This window comes from Crocodylus porosus, unplaced genomic scaffold, assembly GCF_001723895.1.
Source record: "Crocodylus porosus isolate Cpor-Errol unplaced genomic scaffold, CroPor_comp1, whole genome shotgun sequence".
Classification (NCBI taxonomy): Eukaryota; Metazoa; Chordata; order Crocodylia; family Crocodylidae; genus Crocodylus; species Crocodylus porosus.
The window spans coordinates 270,599,263-270,620,936 of NW_017728886.1; the positions used below are offsets into that span (position 1 = coordinate 270,599,263).

The 21,674-nt window shown below is 49.7% G+C and overlaps 1 protein-coding gene across 3 annotated transcripts in view; it reads right to left on the minus strand.

Annotated features, from left to right (window-relative positions):
- Positions 1-4,705: 4,705 nt before the first annotated feature.
- The window catches only part of PUF60 (poly(U) binding splicing factor 60), a 49,853-nt gene continuing 32,884 nt past the window's right edge, over positions 4,706-21,674 (minus strand). For 2 of the 3 annotated variants that reach the window (XM_019553896.1, XM_019553888.1), the window contains 7 exons: positions 17,865-18,026; positions 17,386-17,478; positions 16,317-16,530; positions 14,103-14,293; positions 8,985-9,120; positions 8,278-8,513; positions 4,826-5,125 (listed from right to left, as the gene is read on the minus strand). In XM_019553896.1, the coding sequence (XP_019409441.1) occupies positions 4,826-5,125; positions 8,278-8,513; positions 8,985-9,120; positions 14,103-14,293; positions 16,317-16,530; positions 17,386-17,478; positions 17,865-18,026 (1,332 nt within the window). Of the gene's footprint in view, positions 5,126-8,277; positions 8,514-8,984; positions 9,121-14,102; positions 14,294-16,316; positions 16,531-17,385; positions 17,479-17,864; positions 18,027-21,674 lie in introns of all 3 variants that reach the window. The other variant, XM_019553879.1, reaches the window with a different exon arrangement.

Sequence of the window (21,674 nt, forward strand, 5' to 3'; positions counted from 1 at the left end):
GGCGCCACAGTTCCCAGCCTGCCCCGCGCAGGCGCCTGCACTACGACTCCCAGCCTGCCCCGCGCGCCCCAAACAGAAGCGGTGTCCTGCGCGGTCACGTGCGACGGAGGCTGGGCTGGGGGAGGGCTGGCCCTTCCAGTCCCGTCTCGTCCTGGCGCGGCAGCGCGACATGTGCTCGGACCAGCTCTCGCCGCAGCTGCCTGCAGCGCCCCGAGGGGCCCCGGCCCCCGGCCCGAGCACGGCAGCGCTGGCGACGAACGGCGACGGGGCCCGGCTCTCGCTCAGGCCCGGGCCCGGGGCGAGGGACGGGCCCTTCCTGCGGCAGGAGACGAAACCGCTTGCGGCGGCTGGTGACCAAAAGGGGGAGGAGCCGTCCCCGGCGTCTGAGAGCCGTGGCGGGCGGACAGCCCGGCGTCAGGCTCTTCCGCTGCAGCCGTCACCGGCGGCGAGACGCAGCACCGACGGCCCGCTCGCCCGGGGTCTTCGGTCAGGCGCCGTCGCCGGCCGCGCGGGGCTCTATCCTGCCGCCCCAGGACTCGAGCGGGGTCAAGTGGCCCGTCTGGCTGTGGCGCGCCGAGACGGGCGGCCGGAGCCGGGTCTGCCGCGCAGCCCGAGGCAGCCCTGGGCCGGCAGGGGTGGCCCCGCGCACGAAGCTGAGAACCCGGACTCGCACCCTGAAGCAACCCGGGGCCGGCAGCCCCTCCTGATGCAGCCCTGCGAGGAGGCCTTGCACCCTAGGGCCAGCTGACAGACCGAGGTCTCCAGCCGGGCACCTCCTGCCACTTGCCTAAAGTGGGACAAACACTTGGAGGCCAGAGGGCAGCAACCAGTGATCAGAGGCCTAGAAAACCTGAAGGCTGAACAAGCCGGGACTACAGAAGGGTAGGGGGACATCTCAAGTACAAAAAGGGGGGAAGTAACTGTTCTGACTGTCTCCTGGGGATAGAATCAGGAGTAAATGCAACAAGGGGATATTCAGTTTGAATAGGAAGACCTCTCACTACAAGGGTGATTATCAGTTACTGCACTGATTAGCTGGACATTTGTACACATTTGTGCTGGGCACTTTTAAAAGCACCGAGCACTGCAGCGCTTGCAGTTGTTCAAGTAACAAAATGCACATCATAGATTTCATGGATTTTTAGGGTCAGATGAAACCTCAGATCATTGAGTCCAACCCCTTGGCTCTGGGGTTAAGTAACCACAGGCAGCTGCATTTCTGCCCGTGCCAGGACCCACCAGCTGTGCTCGGAGAAAGCACCACCTCCCTTGGAAGCCCATTCCGTATTTTGGCAACCCCTCACAGTAAAGAATTTCTTCCTGATGTCTGCTCTCCTTCAGTTTGTCTGTTTTTTCTAGTAAGCCCAAGGGGCACCCTGGTAAACATATCCCCTATTCCCTACTGACCCCCCGATGAGCTTGTAGACAGCCACACAATCACCTCAGCCATCTTTTGCAGAGGCTGAAGAGATTCAGGTCCCCTTGTCTGTCTTCATAGGATCTTACCTGCAGGCAGTGCTCAGAAAGTGGCGGCAGTGCACTTTTGAACTAAAACACAAAAGGCGCTTTAATTCAAAAACGCACCGCCACCATCTCCTGTGTGCTGAGGTGCATTTTGCTACTTATACAACTGCACGTGATGCAGCACAGTGCACATTGGCTCACTTATGCACCAGATCCGTCACACTGGGGCACAAAAATGTGTGTGTATAAATGCCCAGTGTGCTTTCAAATGTGGGTTAGACAGGTGATTCTGCCTTGAGCAGCTGTCCAGACTGGAAGACCTTCCAGGCCTGTTTTCTGTGCTTCACAGCAAGGACAGGAAGCATGTTGAAACTAGCTGCTGCTGCCCTCCGATGCCTGCAGGAAGCTGGGCTGACAGCATGCTTGGCTAAATGTGAAACTGGGAAGCGGAGCATCTTGTAAGTGTGTTGATGAAAGGCAAGGTCTGGCCCCCGGCATTTTAGCATCCTGCCTCATCCCAAGGTAAAGGGCGGTTAGGGGGTTCCTGGAGCTTGCAGATGATTGCCATCAAGTTGTGCTGCATCCTCCACAGCAGCACCCTTCTGCCCCTCCATGATCTGATGAAGGCTGACAACCCTAGAGGAGCCCACTGGTCTAAAACATGTGAAAGGACTTTATCACTGCCAGGACTGATTGTACAAAGAGCCTGTCTGTTCCAGCCCAGGCTTCCCCAAAAGGTTCCTTCTGCAGTGCGGAGTTTCCAAAGCCAGGCTGTGGGCAGCACTGCCACAAGAAAAGCACTCTGCATTCTCCCACTGCTGAAAGCTGTTCACTGGGAGACAGCCTGGCACTTAACCCATTCAAATGCACGTTTTGAGGGTTGTTTAGGTCAGATGTTGCATACCACCACCCTGTGTCTTACTCGGGCCGAGGCAGTAACTGTTGTCACTGCCACCTGTAACCTCACCAAAAATATTGTTTGGTTGCTCTGACAAGAACCTTTTTCCACAGTGCCATCCTTAACTCGTGTCTCTTTCCCCTGCATCTCTATCACCTCTGCTACTTGTGAGAAGCCATGGAAGAACCTTTGGATGCGTTTCTTAGGATTCTTCCAATCTAGCATACAGAGGCAGACTCCAAAAGCTGGAAATAAAGGCTAATAAGAGTAAAGCTAAAGAACTGCTGGAACAAGTCACCTGGGGATGACTGTTTTCTTTCAGGTCACTGATGGAGATTTTAACACAAGACTCATCAACTGGAAACTTGAAAGGGGGGGAAAAAAGGAAAGCTCAATGCAGTCAGTATTCGGTCTCAGGATGACTAGGAGACTTTCACGTTTGGCAGCTGTGGAAATGCCAACAGGACCCCAGTAAGCAGCATTTCCAGTAGCAAGGGGACCATTAATACAAAGCCTTGGCAAAGTGTCCTCTGGAATGCCATCTACTGTTCTAGTCACCCACCTTCTAAGGAAAGAAACGAACAGCAAAGGACTGGGATGATCGGGAATAGAAAGCTAGTCATACGAGAGAAAATGAGAAGACGTGGGCTTATTTAGCCTTGCCAAACAAAGATTGATGCAACTGCTGTCTACAAATACAAAAGGGTGTAAAGAAGAGCTGATCAGGTTAAGAGACAAGGGGCATTTATACAGTCACTTTTTGGTCCCGTGACGTGCTGGATATCCACTACTTTGGAGCACTCAGTTAATCAAGTCTGCTCCAGTTCTGAGCTGACACGCACTACACTGCATCGTGTGCAGTTGTATAAATTGCACAGTGCATCAGCACACAAAAAATGGCGGTGGTGCACTTTTCAACTGATGCACCATGTGTTTTAGTTCAAAAGCACACCACCGCCATTTTCTCAGCTCTGATGTGCATTTCACTGCTTATACAACTGCAAGTGTCGCAGTGCCAGGCGCTTTTCAAAGTACCCACGTGTGTAAAAATGCCCAAGTCAGCCACAGGTACATTTAGAAGGTTTTCGACCAGAATAGCGAGGTTCTGTAACCAAAGAAATCCCAACTAGTTCCAAGCTGGACCTTTGTCGGGATATGGCGCAGTGCCCATAATGGCATGGGGCTGGACTCGGTAACCTAGGAATTCCCTTCCAATCCCATGTCCCCCTAAGGTATTTATTCCCCCATTAACCAAGTCTTTAAATCAAGATCCAACATCTTCCTCAAATCTGCTTAACCAGGAATTATTGCCAGTGTCATGCAGGTCAACAAAATGATCATATTCTCTTCTGACCTTAAGTACTGACCTTAATGTCTTGCCCTCAAGCACTTAACGCCCTACCTTACACATTAGCTAAATAGTGATTCTAGAGGAGATGTCTTCACAGGCCTTTTCAATGCAGTTATCCGTACAGCATGTTTTTTTTCTCTTCACAATAAACTCTCTCAATACAGTAGAACTGGGCTCAGTCTTCCAAGGCCTAGTTTAGCACATGCCTGAGCATCCCTGCCTTGCATATGCAGCATTTGGGGTCGTTACTCTTGAGCTCACTGTGAAGCCTGCAGCATGGCCTACTTGTGCCCACCATCCTCTCACCTCTGGAAGAAGTGTGCAGAAAGCCCTTGTCCCCAGACAGCTGTCCAACTCCCTTCACCACAGTTCCAGTGACCAAACACATTTGCAAGTTCCCAACCTGCAACATCAGAGCCAAGAGGATCTTAGGGCCTTTCCAGAGCCAGCTGATGCATGTTGGGGTCTGTCTGGCATTTTCCTTGCCCTCGCTTCAAGTCTGCAAAGTAGCACAGGAAAGCTGCCCATGAGGGACAGCCTATGCTACACTGTTCCAGTGGATCCCAAACTACAGGAAGGAGCTCCCCACTGGCCAATGGGAAGCCCTGTGGTGGTGTAAGGGTCACCACACGCCCTGCTTAGGCCCTGAGCTCTGCCTGCACATGGATGCTGCGCTCCAACAGGGCTCTTTATCACCCACATGCTAATGGTACAGTGGGGTCAGGGGGTGCTCTACAAACACCAGTAAGAGAGCACCCGCTCTGACCCACCTCCAAAGAAAAAAAAACAAGCTCATACCCCAGATGGTGAAGTAAGACCTGGTCTTGGACATTTTTGAAGAAACTACGGCAAGCATAAAGCAGGAGCAGAAGTAACAGCCGTTGGGCTCCAACCCTTACCTTCCTAGGGCCAAGAGGCTGTCGACTGAGAGGCTGGCTTGTTCCACAGCTCATGCGGTGCCAGCCCATAACACACTCAGGCATGCACACAAGCTTTCTTCGCACTTTTATCCAAACTACACATACATCACAGAGATCTGCGCCCACCCTGGAGCGTTCCTTACACATGGCTAAAAAACAAATGAGGCAGGGGAGAAGTCTCTCGAGCAGAGTTCATGCTGACAGGTCACTGTTATCAAATCTCTCTTGGTCGTACACCTCTGCCACCACCTTCCTTCCAGCAAACCAGCGCCCATTCAGGGCTTGAATGGCTTTGTGAGTCTCAGAGGCCATGGAGAACTCCACAAAGATCTTAACAATGATCTCAGCGTCCTCCTCCTCGCCCTGCTTCTCCTGATAGATGATGACCCTGTTCACAGCCCCAAATTTGCCACACTCTTCAGTCACTTCTCCCTCCAGGTCATCATCAATGTCCTTTGGATCCACCATGTTGCGCAGCACCATCACAGTTGACTGTAGGAAAGAGAGAGAAGACAGATTGAGCAGGGCTGCAAGACTTCTGAAACTAGATGAGCAAAGCTGCAGTAGCCCACAGCACCAGCAACACTTTCAACATCCCCAGGGTTCAACAGCCCTGCCTAACACCACTCCTAGGTTGCAATAGGCATGCCCAGGCCATGCTCACACCAGCTGCCAAGCTATGGTTCTCCCACAGGGTAATCCATCCCACCCACTCTGGCCAATGTTGCTAAGAGCCACTTGGCTTTGTGCCCAGAAAGTATGCCCAAAGCTGATTTTGGAGGATTTAACTCCACCTTGCTGGCATTATCTAGCTGGTTTCTCTCCTGCCTTCAGCAACATCAGCTTATATTGGCAATTATTCAAAATGTTAATTTAGACCTTACCAGCTAGTGTCTTTCACAGCCCTGGAGGCTTCTTGTCACATATGGTTTACAAGGATAACCATACCCCAACCCACCTGTTTCATACCCCTCTTCAGGTTTATCCCCTGCCCCACCCATCTGCAACAGGTGACTGCTACCCTTCACTACAATCCATGTCCCCCCCGCCCTTTGCCATGTGCTCCCCACTTCATCTCAGCCCAACAGAACAGCCTGAAGCCAGTAGCATGTTAGACTAGAGTGCCACTTCTACAGTCATTAATGTGTGCGGGTGCTACCACCTGGACCTCTAACTCTCACTACCTGAAATCCACTAAAGGGACCCAAGTCCCCAGCAAGATCAAACAAAGAGAGCCAAGCCCTCTTGGGAGCCACGCAGGGAGATGTTTCTAACTGCCTAGCTCCTTTCTGGATTTCCCCAAGCTCCCATGAGGGACAAAATGAGCTTTCAGGTGAATTTGATTCTTCCATGGAAAATTAACGTGCATGTAGGAAGGATTTAGTTTCCAGGGAACTAGCTGCAACCTTCACTGGAGCAATCAGGGTATCAACAACATTTTTCAAAGGAGAGTGTTCTTCAGACAGGTCTGGCAGTCCCTCATAGATTTCATAGACATTAGGGCTGGAAAGGACCTTGGAAGATCATTGAGTCCAGCCCCCTGCCCCAGGGGCAGGAAGTCAGCTGAGGTCATAGGATCCCAGCAAGATAAGCATCCAAAATTCTCTTGAAGGTGTTCAGTGTGGGTGCTTGAACCACCTCCGATTGCAGGCTATTCCAGACCTGGGGGACTCGGACAGTGAAGAAATTCTTCCTTATGTCCAGCCTAAGAGAGAGTCTTGCAGTAGTTTATGACCATTCAACCTTGTCATCCCTTGGGGCGCTCTGGTGAACAATCGTTCCCCCAGATCCTAGTGAGCACCCCGATAAACTTACAGGTGGCCATCAGATCACCCCTGAGCCTGCGCTTTTCCAGGCTAAAGAGCCCCATAGCCATGTTGCTGTAAGGTCTGTTTTCCTGACCTCTGATCATGTGTGTGGCTCTTCTCTGCACCCTCTCAAGCTTCTCCACATCCTTTTTGAATTGTGGAGCCCAAAACTGAATGCAGTACTCCAGCTGCAGCCTCACCAAGGCCGAATACAGGAAGAGAATGACGTCCCAGGATTTGCTTGAGAAGCATCTATAGATGCAAGGCAGTTTTGCTCACTTTACTAGCTGCAGCACCACATTGTAGGCTCATATTCATCTTGTGGTCAATCATGACCCCCAAGTCCCTTTATCTGTAGTGCTAGCCAGTGTAGCACTGCTGAGCCTATAAGCATGCTGCAGGTTTTCCTCCCAAGGTAGAGAACCTTGCATTTTTCAGTGTTAAACACCATCAGGTTCTTGTCCGCCCATTTGCTGAGCCTGTCAAGGTCAGCCTGGATCACCCTCCAGTCCTTGGGTATGGATGCTTTACCCCAGAGTTTGGTATTATCAGCAAACTTGGCCAGTCCGCTCCTGACTCCAATGTCCACATCATTAATGAAGATGTTGAACAGTATGGGTCCAAGGACAGAGCCTTGGAGGACCCCACTGGTCACGGGGCACCATGACTATTGACTTTCATCAACCACCACCCTCTGGGTCCGACCACAGAGCCGATTCCCCAGCAAGTGGATCGTGGTGGACCCAAGGCTGCAGTTGGCCAGTTTCGCCAAGAGGTGATCATGGGATACCAGATCAAAGGCTTTTTTGAAGTCAAGATATATGACATCAATCTCTTCTCCCTCGTCCAGGTGATAGGTCACCTGGTTGTAAAAAGAAATAAGATTGGTCAAGCAAGACCTACCCGCAACAAACCCGTGCTGGCTATCCCTCAGGATGCTTCTGTTGGCCGGTCCATTAAGAATGGCCTCTTTAATAAACTTTTCTAAGACCTTCCCCAAGACAGAGGTCAGGCTGATGGGCCTGTAGTTTGCTGGATCCACTTTTCTCCCTTTCTTGAAGATAGGCACCACATTGGCCTTCTTCCAATCTCATGAGACATGTGTGTTACAATTACCCCTATTTTGCTAAGAAGTAAACAGAGGAAGAAATTATGTGTTTGGCCCAAGATGACACATGCTCAATATTAGAGCTCAGGCTTGAGCCTGTCAGTTCAGTATCTGAGAAATGGCTGGGGGAGCCTCTGGCCTGCAATAAGCAGAAGGCCAGACAAGGCCACCTTACCAACCCCTTCTGGCCTTAAAACCCCCCCCCCAATGAATACTGAACAGATGCATAACCTCTTCCATTCCTGCTATCCCCCCTGTAGGAATTACGTCTAATATTGAGCGAGTTACTCTGTGCTAAGTACTATGGTGAGTGGTATGGTGGGAGGATTCAAAATGATTAGGTAAGGATTATGTCCTTTTACCTGCTTCACCATGGCAACAATGAGGCATGAGGAGAGCTACAATGATGATGTCCCCCAACCCATCAGTGCTTCCCTTCGAACAGCTGCACAGCAGCACTCTGCTAAGAAGTCCTCACTTAGGCTTAGCAGTTTCCCAAAGGCAGAGAGGGAATGTCTGATGCCTGCATAAGGCAATGCACCTACCAGGGGGGACTTGCCATGCACATTCCAGCACTGCCCCCATGAAGTGCCACACGGATATGCCACTTGTGAACTTGTAGCACATCTCACTGCTCAGCTGAAAAGAACTAAGGCAGATCCAAGGCAGTGCTTGGCGTGGCTTCCCTGCAAATCCAGGGCAGGCTAGGCAGACGGAGTCATGCTTACCTCCTGCTTGCGAAGCAGTTTCTGCATCACCATGTGGCGGGCACTGCTGCCCGATATGCTCATGTGCTCTTGTTCACTCAGCATCTCAGGCCTCTCTGACTCCTGGAAGACCTCCTCCTCCTCCTTCTCCTTCTTGACCTCCATCAGGCCCAGTGCTGGGGGACTTGCCAGGATAGGATTCACTACGCCCACCTGTGGAATGGTGACTGGAATGGGAGGCCGAGCGGGAGTTACACCTGCAGGGGAACACACAGACTGAAGCATGGAGGTGAGGGGAGTTTGCCCTGAGGACCAGCACTCAGCCCAGCTGGAAAGAAGCCAGCTAGCAGCAAACAGGCAGGTGAAATTAACAGACCAATCTGGTTACTCTGCACCAGGAACAAATGCAAAAGCTCAGACAGCAACTTGAGCCAGCACAAGGCAATGCTGCTACCACGTGCCATGGGCAGACTGGGTGTTTGTTTATCCAAAGGGTGGGCTGGTGCCAATCTTGCATGCAATAAACAATTTCCCTGATGTTTACACTCAAGTGTGCTGTGCACTCCTGCCCACCCCATAGCTCAGGTCCCCTACAACCCATATCATACACTCAGGGACAGGCCTGCTAGGAGGAAACGGAGCTGCCTCACTGCCTTCATCAGCAAAACCAGCTGTGGGGCTTACTGCTGGGGCCGCTAGAGATGAGACAGAATAAAGAGCAGACGCACCTGTAATGACTCCTGGTGCTTGGGCAGCCATCACAGCCTGTGGCAGCGCACCCAAAGGCTGAGCGAGGGTCAGAGCTGGTGATACCAACCCAGGAGTTGCCAAAGAGCCAAGGACTGCAGCTCCTGCCACCGCCTCCTGCAAGAGAAAAGCCAGTGCATTAGTTCTGCTCTAGTCATGCCTGGGACATGCTCTGCTCAGGTCTAGCCCTCTTACATACCTAGCAACTTGCCAAATGTTTAGGTCATGGGGACAGGTGACCTGTAAAACCAGCTGCTGGCCAGAGTCCTAGGCTGTAGGGATCCTAGCATAACCATATAGACAGATGCAGGGGATTGTCCCAAACAGCTTTCCCACAAATTGCTGCCAGATACCCAGCCCAAGAAGAAAAAGTGCTCTCCCCAGGCCTTGTAACTCTCACCAGTGCTAACCAGTTGGCAGGCAGGGTACTGAAGGCCAACCATACCAAGAGATTCAGTACCCAATGCCCACAGGATGATCTTAGCAGGATGCAGCACATTCCCAGCAAGGTGCTTCCCCACTTTCTAACTAGCTCTTGGTCAGCCCATAGTAGGCACTAACCCAATCAAGCCATAGCGACACTAATGAGCCTCTGTGGGGCAACTCGTGCACTTTCCTAAATGCTCAGCATTCTAGACCCAAAGCTGGAGGATGAAGCACAGACAGCTCCTCACACTAACACAAACTCCCAAGATCTCCAGACCTAGATTTTAGTTTAGCATGGATATTGCTGTCACAGACAACCACAATAAACAGGCCCATTCATAAATTTCTCAAGCTCCTCAATACATCATTTTAAAACTAGTCAGGAGGACTAAGGGCAAAACAACCCCATTAATTCCTGAATTGCTATCCCTCTCATGATTAGAAGTCTTCCCGACTAAATCCATTTATGGCTAGTTGGCACATAGCAGTTTTGGAACAAAACTCTGTTAGCTGAAGGAGCTCTTGTTCTTCCCTGGTGTTTACCCCTCTGATGCTCTTATAGACAGTGGCCATTCCTCACCTCAGGCATCTGTCTGCCAGGCCAAACTCTTGCAATCCCTTGTAAAATAGGCTCTCTCCCTTCCCTGACCCTCCTCCTAGCCCTTCTCCATTCCTGGTCTCAAGCATGCATGACCACAACCACACAGAGTTCCAGATCAAGTCTTAGAGCTGTGGGTAACAATGCTAACGTCTCTCTTGTAGAAGCACTTCCCCTCTTCTGTACCAAGACAGCATTTGTATCTTTCACCTTATACGCTATCTGTTACCCTCCTCTGTCATTTCCAACTAATGGGACCCCAACTTTACAGCAGAACAGTGACTGGCTCCCAAGAGCATGTCCTGGCATTCTGTACTTCTAAACTTCATCCTATTCTATTACTTAAGTCCTTGAGGTTGCCCAATTCTTCCTTTATGGCATTCCAATCCTACTCTGTACTAACAAGACCTCCGAGTTCTGCAACATCAGCAAATCACATCAGCACAATTCTATGACTGGCTAAATAATTAGGGAAAAAATATTAAGATGAGCATCAAAACCAATCTTTTAGAACTCCACTAGTAAGCTCCCTTCAGCATGATGGCTCCTTTAGTAAAATCCATTATCATTTCCCTTTAGCCATTAGCCAGTTCCTTGTCTTTCTAATAATCCAAATCTTCTCCATGTTAACTAATCATTTCCCACAGGTTTTTTTTTACGTATTGTGGAACATAAACTATCTGTTCTACTCGACTTGGAAGCAAAACTTGAAGAGTTTATCTTGAGCCTAGTCTCAGTGACAGAAGTAGAAGGAACCTCAAAAAGTCACCAGGTCAGTGCTCCACTGCACAGAGGAAAGATCTGCTGGGCACAGGCATTCCTGACATCCACACTGTAGCATTCTTTGCTGATCAGTCCCTTTTCCCATTCCTTGCAGATTGATGCTGCAGGGGTGTGCCCCCAAATACTGTTTCTCCCTCTGCCTCAATCTGCAACCCCTAGTTCCTACCCACAGACTTACCTGCTGGGTGGGGAGGGGGGGGTGGTAGCAGCGGCACATGGTAGATCTCGGGTTGCTTTTAAGTGCCAAAGGTGACCTCCTACTTAAAAAGGCTGGAGACCCATATCCAAGACCTTAAACTTTTCAGTCCAGCTGACCTCGCTAGTTGGCTCTCTTGATGTCTCGGAGCCCCTACTGCTTTGAAATCAAAAAGCCTTTACAGACCCAATTTTGTACAAGTTTTTATTTAATGCCAAGAGGATCAGCTTGCAAACCCCTGATCTCAGGCTGGTTTCCTACAGCTCTCTTCCAGATGGTCTGTGCAATTTACCAAAAACAAGTCTAAAATAGATGCATGGAACCAAGAAGAGGAGATGCTTAGGTGAAGAAATCTGTTAGTTTTCACACCTAAGAATAAATAACTTCTATTATTAGTAGCATTTGTTATCCAGTCCAAGTCCAGATTACCAAGGAGGCTGTGAAGTCATCCTGGGAGGATTATAAAAACTGGATAGGTTAGACAAACATGTCAGGGATGATCTAGACAGACTTGATCCCGTCTCAGTGCAGGAGGCTGGCCTAGATGATTTGCAGCCTGTTCCAGGCATATATTTCTAGGATTCTAGGAAATTAAAGTCTCCTGTTGTAGCAATTCCCCATAATATTTCTCTTCTATTGCTATACTCCAAACCCACTCACAGGTGAGTGCAGATTCCTAGTACTGTCTCAGAAGAACCTCTTTTACAATCTTTCCCCAAGGTGACCTTGATACAAGGTGACCCATTTCATCCATCCTCTCATTTCAGTCTGAACGGGTTTACCAAGTCATGCCTGACCAACCTGACTGCCTTCTATCAGGGGGACGGACTGTGTGGATAGTGGGGACAGGACTGGATGAGATACAATCTTGACTTTAACAAGGCTTTTGACACTGGTCTCCCACAGCATTCTCATTAACACTCTCAGGAAATACAGACTACGTGAAAGTACTGTAAGTGGTTACATAACTGGTTGGATCATCATGCTCAACAAGTAGTCCTCAATGGCTCAATGTCTAGTTGGGAGGAAGTATCAAGTGGGATTCCCCAAGGGTCTGTTCTGGGTCCAGTATTAATATCTTCATTAATGCTTAGGACGATAATATAAAGTGCCTGCTTAGGAAATTTGCAGGTGACACCACGTTGGGTGGAGTTTCAGACACTCTGGATAGTAGGGTTGGGATCCAGAATGACCTAGACAGACTGGGAAAAACAACAACAAAAAACACACCTGCTATCAACCAGATGCAATTCAAGAAGGACAAGTGCACAGTCACGCACTTGGGGAAGAACTGCATGCAGAAATACAGACTGGAGAATGACTGGCGAGGTTGCAGTACTGCAGCGGGAGCTGGGGATACTGTGGGCCATAAGCTGAATGAGCCAACAGTGTGTTCTTCTTACAAAAAAAAAAAAAAGTCAACAGCTTCAAGGGTTGTATTAACAGGAGTGTAACCTGTGAATCAAGGGGAGCAGTTCTTCTGCTCTGGTCAGCATCCATGAGGCCTCACTTGAGTACTGTGTCCACTTTTGGGCCCCATGTTTCAAGAGGGATGTGAACAAATTGGAAAGGGTCCAGCAGAGAGCAACAAATTATTAGAGGTCTAGGAAGCAAGCTTTTGAGGAAAGGCTGAAAGAGCCAGGATTAGCAGTCTGGGGAAGAAAAACCTGAAGGGATTTAATGAGTCTTCAAATACATGAAGGGTGATTATAGACAGGGTGGAAATAAGCTTTTCTCTATGACCACAGGTGACAGGACTATAAGCAATGGACTCAAGCTGCAACAGAAGAAATTTAGGTTGTAGATGAGGAGGAATTTTTCTGACTATAAGGGTGATCAAGCATTGGAACAGGTGATCCAGAGAAGCTGTAAAATCTCCATCCCTAGAACTTTTTAAGAGCATGAGGGACCGACCTTTGGTTGGGATGGATTAGTCTGGAATGCTGCTGCCTTGAGCAAGGGGTGGACTAGATGACTTTGTGAGGTCCCTTCCAACACTACTTTCTTATGATCCTAACACTGTCTTCATTTCTATCCTTCCTGAACAGCATATACCCCACAACACTTGTTCCAGTCAAGACTGCTCTTATAAGAATAAAAGAAACATGGTGTAATATATCCATCTTCACTCCCTGCACCAGCAGTTCTATTTCCTGCATTTTATTGTCCAGGATCTTTGCATTAGTGTACAAACACCTCTATTGTCAGGCCAGGCCTCTCTTGATCTGCTGTCTAGTACCATGTAAGCCAGTACAGCCTGCTCCATGGTTGGGCTGTCAGTGACTAAGCCAGCACACCCCACCTGAGCTAGCCTGGGAGAGGAGAGTGTGTGGACACTCAGCAGGACTAAAAACAAGACCCATCAAAGGGTGGATGAGCTTCCTGGGAGCCAACAGCTATTCATACCTGGAGAGGAGATGGGCACCACCAGGTCACTTTCCCTGGAGAATCACCAGTAATGCAAAGCAATTCAACTAACCTCATGCAAAGTGGAGGAGAATTGTCACAGCATTTAAGGTCCCCCCCTAACAGTCACAGCGGCTTCAGGACTGACAAGCGACACAAACACTCAATTCTCTCTAACATCACCCCCTGCCTCCCCTCAGCTTAGGCAATACAGTTGGTGAAAAAACTGTACCTATCAGACCACTTATCCAATGGATAATTGTGCTTTTATTCACTTTGCTACCCATCCTTATACCATCTGCTGTTTCTTTAGCTTTTGCTATTATCTTTGCACAGTGGATTTTCCTCTTCCCGTGTACTTCAGTCAGGTGTGAAGACCACATCTATCCTCCCAACCTCCAACAATCTTCTTAGTTTATTTAAAGCATGTTGTATTTGCTATGCCAGCCTCAATAACAGTGTGCTAATTCCTCAGGTACAGAGGTAAATAGTCCCAGCCAGTTTCTGCATCTAAGACCCCAAGACCTGATCTGCCGCACAGGAGTTAACCATTAGCCTCCCTTCAAGTGGCAGGGCAAGTGCTGCCCACTAAGCTCAGACAGCCTGTATCCCATGGCTAGTAGGACAGCTGAACTCTTGTTAGTACACACACCTGCCCATTGCATTGCATCCTGCTGCTCTTCCCCTTACCTGAGCTGTGATCTTGGCTGTGGCAGCTGCCGCTGCCACAGCTGCTGCTGGCGGTAATCCTCCTGGTGTAGCAGGGGTCAGGAGAGGCATTGGAGGAGTGACTGCTTTGCCAACCCGTAGATACTGGCCACCCAGATCAAAGAGGTTCATGGATGAGACTGCATCTTGGGAAGACTGTGCCTTCTCATACTCTGCAATGACAAATCAGGACACTGGCAGAAGGCTCTTTCTGCTGGCTGGCTACTGCCACCCTCACAAATTCAGCCAATCCCTCCCTAGACAATCTGGGTTTACACACTGCGAACAGGAGGTTTAGAGCTCTGGCCTTCAGTGTCTCAACCATCATGCCCAATCTTCTGATTACACAAGGTCACTACAGCTATCCTCCTTAAAAGGGAATGAATGTTGCTTACAGACAACGCCCCCAAGAACACAGCATTTTAAACTCACTGCGCCCCTCTGCCAACCCTGGGAGGGGCCAGCAGGGGAGATTATGCTTAGGGGCAACCAACACGGGTTCATTAGAGGCAGGTCCTGAGACCAACCTGGTGGCCTTCTACGACCAAGTTACCAAATCCTTAGACGCAGGTGTACCAGTGGATGTAGTATTTCTGGACTTTAAGAAGGCCTTCAACACTGTCTCTCACTCCATATTCATTAAAAAACTAGAGGACTGTGGCGTCGATGCCTATACAGTCAAATGGGTCACTAACTGGCTGGAGGGTTGCACCCAGAGAGTGGCGGTGGACGGATAATTTTCGACCTGGAGGGATGTGGGCAGTGGGGTCCCCCAGGGCTTGGTCTTCAGGCCTGCACTGTTCAACATCTTCATCAGCAACTTGGATGAAGGGGTGAAAAGCATCTTGTTCAAATTCACAGTTGACACTAAGATGTGGGGAGAAGTGGGCATGCTAGAAGGGAGGAATAGCCTGCAATTGGACCTAGATGGGTTACAGGGGTGGGCAAATGAGAACAGAATGGGATTCAACACAGACAAGTGCAAGGTGCTGCACCTGGGGAGGAAGAACCAGCAGCATACCTACAGGTTGGGGTACTCCCTTCTCGTCAGGGCAGAAAAGGATCTTGGAGTCATCACTGATGCCAAGATGAACATGGGCCGGCAGTGTGGGGACGTGGTCAGGAAGGCCAACAGCACCCTGTCATGCATCCACAGATGCATCTCGAGCAGGTCCAAGGAGGTGACCTTCCCCCCCTCTATGCGGCACTGGTCAGGCCGCAGCTGGAATAGTGTGTCCAGTTCTGGGTGCCGCACTTCAGGAGGGATGTGGACAACATGGAGAGGGTCCAGAGGAGGGCCACCTGCATGATCAGGGGCAGCAGGGCAGGCCCTACGAGGAAAGGTGACAGGACCGGAACCTGTTCCACAAGAGAAGGCTGAGGGGGGGATCTAGTGGCCATTTACAAGCTAGTCAGGGGGACCAGCAGGCATTGGGGGAGTCCCTGTTCCCCCGAGGACTACCAGGAGTGACTAGAAATAATGGTCTCAAGCTGGCAGAGGGTAGATTCAGACTAGACATCAGGAGGCACGACTTCACAGTCAGGGCAGCTAGGATCTGGAACTGACTTTCAAGAGAGGTGGTGCTGGCTCCTACCCTGGGGGTCTTTAAGAGGAGGCTAGATGAACACCCTGTCGGGGTCGTTTGACCCCAGTCCTTTTTCGTGCCATGGCAGGGGGGTGAACTAGCTGATCTACTTAGGTCCCTTCCGACCCTACCAACTATGAAACATGCCCAGAAGAGGCACTGTGTTAGTTTGACCTGGCTCACCCGATGTCTGTAGATATCAAGTGCTTCAGCAGGTCTTTTTTGGTGTTTTTATCTAACAGGCAATTGAATCAGCTTTAGATAAAAGTGCCAAAAAGCCCTGCTGAATGACACGACTTATACAGGTGCTTCAGAGCCAGGTCGAACTAACATGGTGCTTCTTCCGGTAAACCACAGGTTGGGGGGGTTTTTTGGGCTTTTTTCACATCTGTCAACAGCCTAACAGACCCATCACACTAGACACCAGCTGAGCAGCACAACATCCATCTGTCAGCCAAGGACAAAGAGCAGCCTTCTAAGTCCAGGCCATGAGCCACCTCCAAATTCCTTTCTATCCCATACCTAAAGCAGTTCTGACAATTGAGTGCACACCACTCAAATTCCAACAGGACACCCAACCCCACCCCATGCATGAGAACAGCCAATTTACCAATGAAGCCGTAGCCTTTGTGCTTCCCTGTCGTGGGATCCCTGGCTAGCGTGCAGGATTTAATCTTCCCAAAGGCCTCAAACACACTCTTGATATCGTCATCCGAAAGGTCCTGGTGAACCGATGCCACATAGATACGGTTGAAAGCTCGTGCCTCCTCTGCTAGCTGGTCTATGATTGGTTGTGCCTGCCCAATATTGCTAGGTCTTCCAACCTGCAGAAAATAAACAAGAAGCCCTGTGAATACTTGGCGGGGCAGCATCAGGAATCTTCCTGGACATCAAGGGGAGTACTGATACATGAGAACCTGAACCTCTGTTCAAATCATGGAACCTCTTTCACAACACTGCAGCTAGCAAGAGGCACAATTCACCGTCTACTAGGTACGAACAATTCTGCAACACAGAGCCTCCATACCATTCTCTGGAGCCCTCCAAAACCCCTACCAAAGCTGGCACTAAACTATCAGAGATGGCTGCTGGCCTGCCAGAGACACTGCAAACAGAACTCCAACACCTTCCATCTCTATCTGCAATCGCTTACTCACTGACTGTGAACACAGAGTTCAATTCCCTTGTTCTTTTTGGATTGTATTAAATATTCCCCTTTCTTCTAGCATGGGACAAGTTAACGTAGCCTCTGTGCCCCTCACTGCTCACATACAGACATGTTCTATACACAACCTCGGTCAGCAGATTCTTCCCTTCCTTCCCTTCAGGTCTACACTACTGCCAACAGGCAGGATAAAGTGCTGCAAGGCTCTCCACCTTGCTCACAAAGGGCTTCTATTCAATGAATGGTAGGAGAGCAGAGGCTGATACCACTGCCCTAGATTATAATTGACACTCTATGGGTGCCTTCCCCAGAGGCAGGAAACAAGAACCACAGAGTTCCAGTGGAGGAACCAGGTGGACTGCTGAAGACATCTATGCTCACAGCAGAAAATTCAAAGGTTTCAGAAGTTAGAGGCCTGGCTCCTTTGGACACTGGAAAAGTCCCATCCCATTAAAACAAGCATCAGTGGATGACAAGACTCGCCCCTCTTGTAATGTAAGCTCTCGTCACTCACCTTTATGTTTCTTCCCCCAAGCATGACAGAATTCATCTGTTCCAAGGCCAGCTGCGCAGCTTCAGGCACCTCGTATTCCACAAAAGCAAAGCCCTAAGAGAAAGGGAAAATGTTATTAAATTGTACCCACTGCAGCTGGTCACACAGCCCTGATATCAACTACTGTAGCCAGGAAATCCACTCTCAGGGCTTTCCCAAGAGCACACTAAAGCAAAGGAGAGGGTAAACACTAAAAAACTCTGGAGAGACCCCTGGCATTCCGCTAACAAACTGTACAGTGCCATCTGGGTCACTGCTGCAACTTATAGCAAGATTACAAGCCTGAGTAGAGCAGCAGCTGATTGACTCAGTCCCACAAAGAGATCTTGCTAAAGTAACTTGTTCTTCACTGCAGAAACAAAGGCTACCCCCTTCCTGAGGTAAACACAACAAGCATGGACAAAGAAAGGAAAACCAGCACCAGGGACTCTCCCACCAACCTTGTGTTTCATTGTAACAGAGTCCCAGGACATGTCAATGCTCTTGATAGGTCCAAACGGCGCAAAGGCCTGGCGAATGGTGTCCTCTCCCAGTTCGTAGTATATGGAGCCCACATACACACGACACATGATGGCCAGGGCTCGCTGCCTCTGAGCTGCCATCTGTATTGGAAAGAAGAACTGGCTGGTTAGGTCAAAGGGTGGCCCTGGATGTCAGGACAGCTCTTTCCCCTGCCCCACCCTCCCCAGGAGCTGTGACAACAGCAGGCAGCTCCCCACTGGCTGCAGCACAGCCTGGCACACATGTAGTGATTGAGAAACGATTTCCTGCTCAGTGCTCAGACTGCTGGGGAGTGGAGCAGCAGTAAGGCTCACTCCCAGGGGCACAGTCAAATCTCTGATAGGGTCTGCCACCTCAGCAGGCCTAACAACCCATGGCTCATAGGGTCCAACCCACCCTGACGAGATTACATCCTGGCAACACCTGCAGGAGGAGGAAATGCCTTGATTCTAAAACAGCCTCCCACTCCAGGCAGCAAGGGACTGAACACTAGGTGCTATCCGCAATCCCTCCCCTCCCCAGGGGCAGCAAGAGATCCAGTCCTGGGCACCACCTGCTCTCGCTTCCCTCCCCCTGGGCAGCAAGGGTCTGGGCACCACTCCCTCCCACCCTGGGCAGCTCCAGACACCGCCACCTCCTGTCCCCTTTCCCCAGGCAGGGAAAATTCCAATAGCAAGCACCACATCTACTGCACGGTTCAAAAAAAAAAAAAAATCAAAGCAAAATCCAGTGATTAAATAAAACTGCTGTCCTAGTTAAGTGTGTGGTGCTGGTAGCTGGAGTTTCCCATTGTTACTGGCACACACAGGGGTGCAGCCCCCACAAACTCAGTCCTTGTCTGTCTCAGTGCAGAGAAAGCCTCTGTGCTAGTTTTTCTGAATCTGCCTGAAAATCTGTTTGCAAGAACCCAGAAGTTCCTATGTGGGCATCTCTAAAGGCAGCTTCCTCCAGTTCATTCCCACCCACACTACTGTTCTAAGGCCGCTGTTACAGATGAAGCGTCCCCCTAGGAAGGTCCTGTCTACTAAGATCACAGATTTGGCCAGCATGGTTGAGCAGTGTGCGTCGGGACCAAGGCAGAAAGGAAATCTCTGCAGAGGCAGCTCCCTATGATGAGCAATAGTGTATGATGGCACTGGAGACTTGAACAGGGCTTCATCCTTACTCTGCATGGAACAGCTGGAACAAATGCAGGGGTAAGAACTGCTACAAAGGACAAAAGCAGCATTAAGCTCAATGCCTCCCTCCCTCACAGTTCTGCAGGGGCCTGCACCAAAGTGGGGAGGTCAGAAGTCAGGCCCCTCTCAGGAAGAAGGGTTTCTGTTCCATGCCTGGCCTGGGTGGAATACTCCATGGTAAGCGTGAGCACAATGAGCTCAGACTTCTGTGTCCTCTCTAGGGATGCCACAACTCAAATGGTAGCAGAGGGAGCTGCCAGAGGGTCTCTCATGCAACAGGGTCACAAGAGACAGTAGGTCTGCAGCAGATCAAAAACCCACCCTACAACAGGCATAATGCTGAAATGCATGTCAGCCTGTCACTGTGACTAGGGATGAAGCGGTCTGCAACTGTAAAAGCAACCCAAGCTTGATTCCTAGCACTCCAGGGGACAGAGCCACTGTCTTCAACCCAGGTTCTCACACCCACACTGCTGGACTTCCAGATACCAGACTAATACTGAACCTGGAGTGATTAAAGGAAACAGGTTCGTTTCACCTCTAAATAGGGATTGTGTATTTTATAGTTTTAAATCAATAGCTTTACAATACCTGCAGCATGCTATGAGCCAGGTAGAACTATGGCACATGTGTGCTGTAGGCCAGCTAAGTAGATTTCTCTAGTGTGCTGTCTCCCCAGCAACCCTCCACCTCTCTGAGCCTTGGTGCTTAAAAACCAGAACCACCTAGACCCTCACTCCCTCCATATGGAAGTTTAACACCATTCTTTTGGTAAAGCCTACCTGCTCCCCCATGCCTCCAGCTATCTAGCTCACCCATGGAGCCACTGCCTTTGCAGTGCTTTGTACCCCATTTTCCCTAACCAAGTTATCTCTGCTGAGACAGTGCAGCCTATATACTGAGGCCCTTGCCCCAGGCAGAGGGATTGAAAGGCATGTGCATGAAAGAAGGCATTCCCTTCTCCTGTAATTACTTGTGCGATAGAGACAAGGTTGATAACATTAGTCCTCCCATGGCAGCCAACCTCAGTGGGAAATCTACATTCTCACCATTCTGCAGGCTAGCAGCGGGAGCAGAAACAAAAGAGCTGAACTCCCATGTTACAGATCTGGGGCACAAAGCTAAGGATGAGCTGGACCATGGCTGCAACAGGCACATGCATTTTATTAGAAGGGACCAGCAGCACTGAGTTAAACTAAAGGCAGCAGGAACAGAGCACAGGATTAGGGGCCAGGGACTCCTCAATACAAAACCTGGCTGATCCACAGACTGCTATTTGCAACCCTGGGCCAGTCCCTTGGCTGTTCTGCTTCCCCAGCTGTAAGGTGAGATTAAGGTATCTTCCCTTCCCCCAGGGTGGGCAGTCTATCTGTCTGTGTAGTGTTGTTAATTAAATACTGAAGAGGGTTATTAAGGCTGCTCAAAATGAAGGTGCAAATGAAACATCATGGCTATCCTCTGCAATTTCAATACAACGGAGCAGAGAAAGCGTGCCCATCTTGGTCCAAAGCAATAAGAGGAACCCTCCAGCATAACATTCCATTTACGGAGCTCCATGGACACAGAGCTTGGAGCAGGGCTCAGGGCACATTTCCCTCAAGTAGGAGCTAGGAGCTCTTTCGAGCAGAGAAGATGAGGTCTTATATGGAGGATGTACTTGCTGTTCACACTCCTGACAAGACTCAACACAAAACTGCAGGAAAAAGGAATCTGAACTGCACAGAGCTTGTAACACTCTGCAATGGCTAATTCACAGCAAGGACTTGATTCCTAGGCTCTCTGCTCCTCCCACAATAGTAACTGGCTCTTTGTAGGAGGGAGACATTTTTTAGGAAAGTTTTTACAATACTAAGCCCATGATTAACCTCCAGAGCCCTATTAACAAAACATTTCCTACTGTCAGTGCATGCTTTTCATCTATGCTATTCATCTGTGCACGACACAGGCTGCAAAATACAATCAAGTAGAGGATGTGATGTGGGAGTTGATGCCATCAAATAAGTGTCTAAGTTAACTGCTAGAGGGTTCTCGGGCACCAGAGCTCAGGAACTGGCTGTACTGATTTCAGGCAGATATGTTTCATCCTATTCCACTCAAGCTTGCTTTTCCCCATTAAAAAAAACCAAAACAAAAAACTTATCTTTGGCTGTCCAGCTGGCATGCTACCTACCGTGGCAGTGTTAAAGGAGGGAGGGAAGCCAGGTGGTTTTAGTTTTAATGCTTCTTTCACTTTGGAGCACTGGCCTCCAGGTTGCATTTTACACCAACCAGAAATATTGCATTCCAGCCAGACAGGAAAACATTTACAGGTGACCCTTTGCATGAGGAGTGCACAGTATACAATGGCCAGTATCCCATGCGTCTCAGGTGGGAGGGGAAGGATAACTCCATGTTTTAAACTCTTTGTGATGGCAGATTAGAAACTCCCAGCACCAGGGACCTGCACTGCTTGTCTGGGTAATTCTGCTGTTCTTCCCTCTTCACCCTGCAAGTCCTTTACTTGAAGACATACATACCCCACCCCAACATAGAAAAGCGCACCTCATGACAGAAGTCTCATATCTGGTCTAA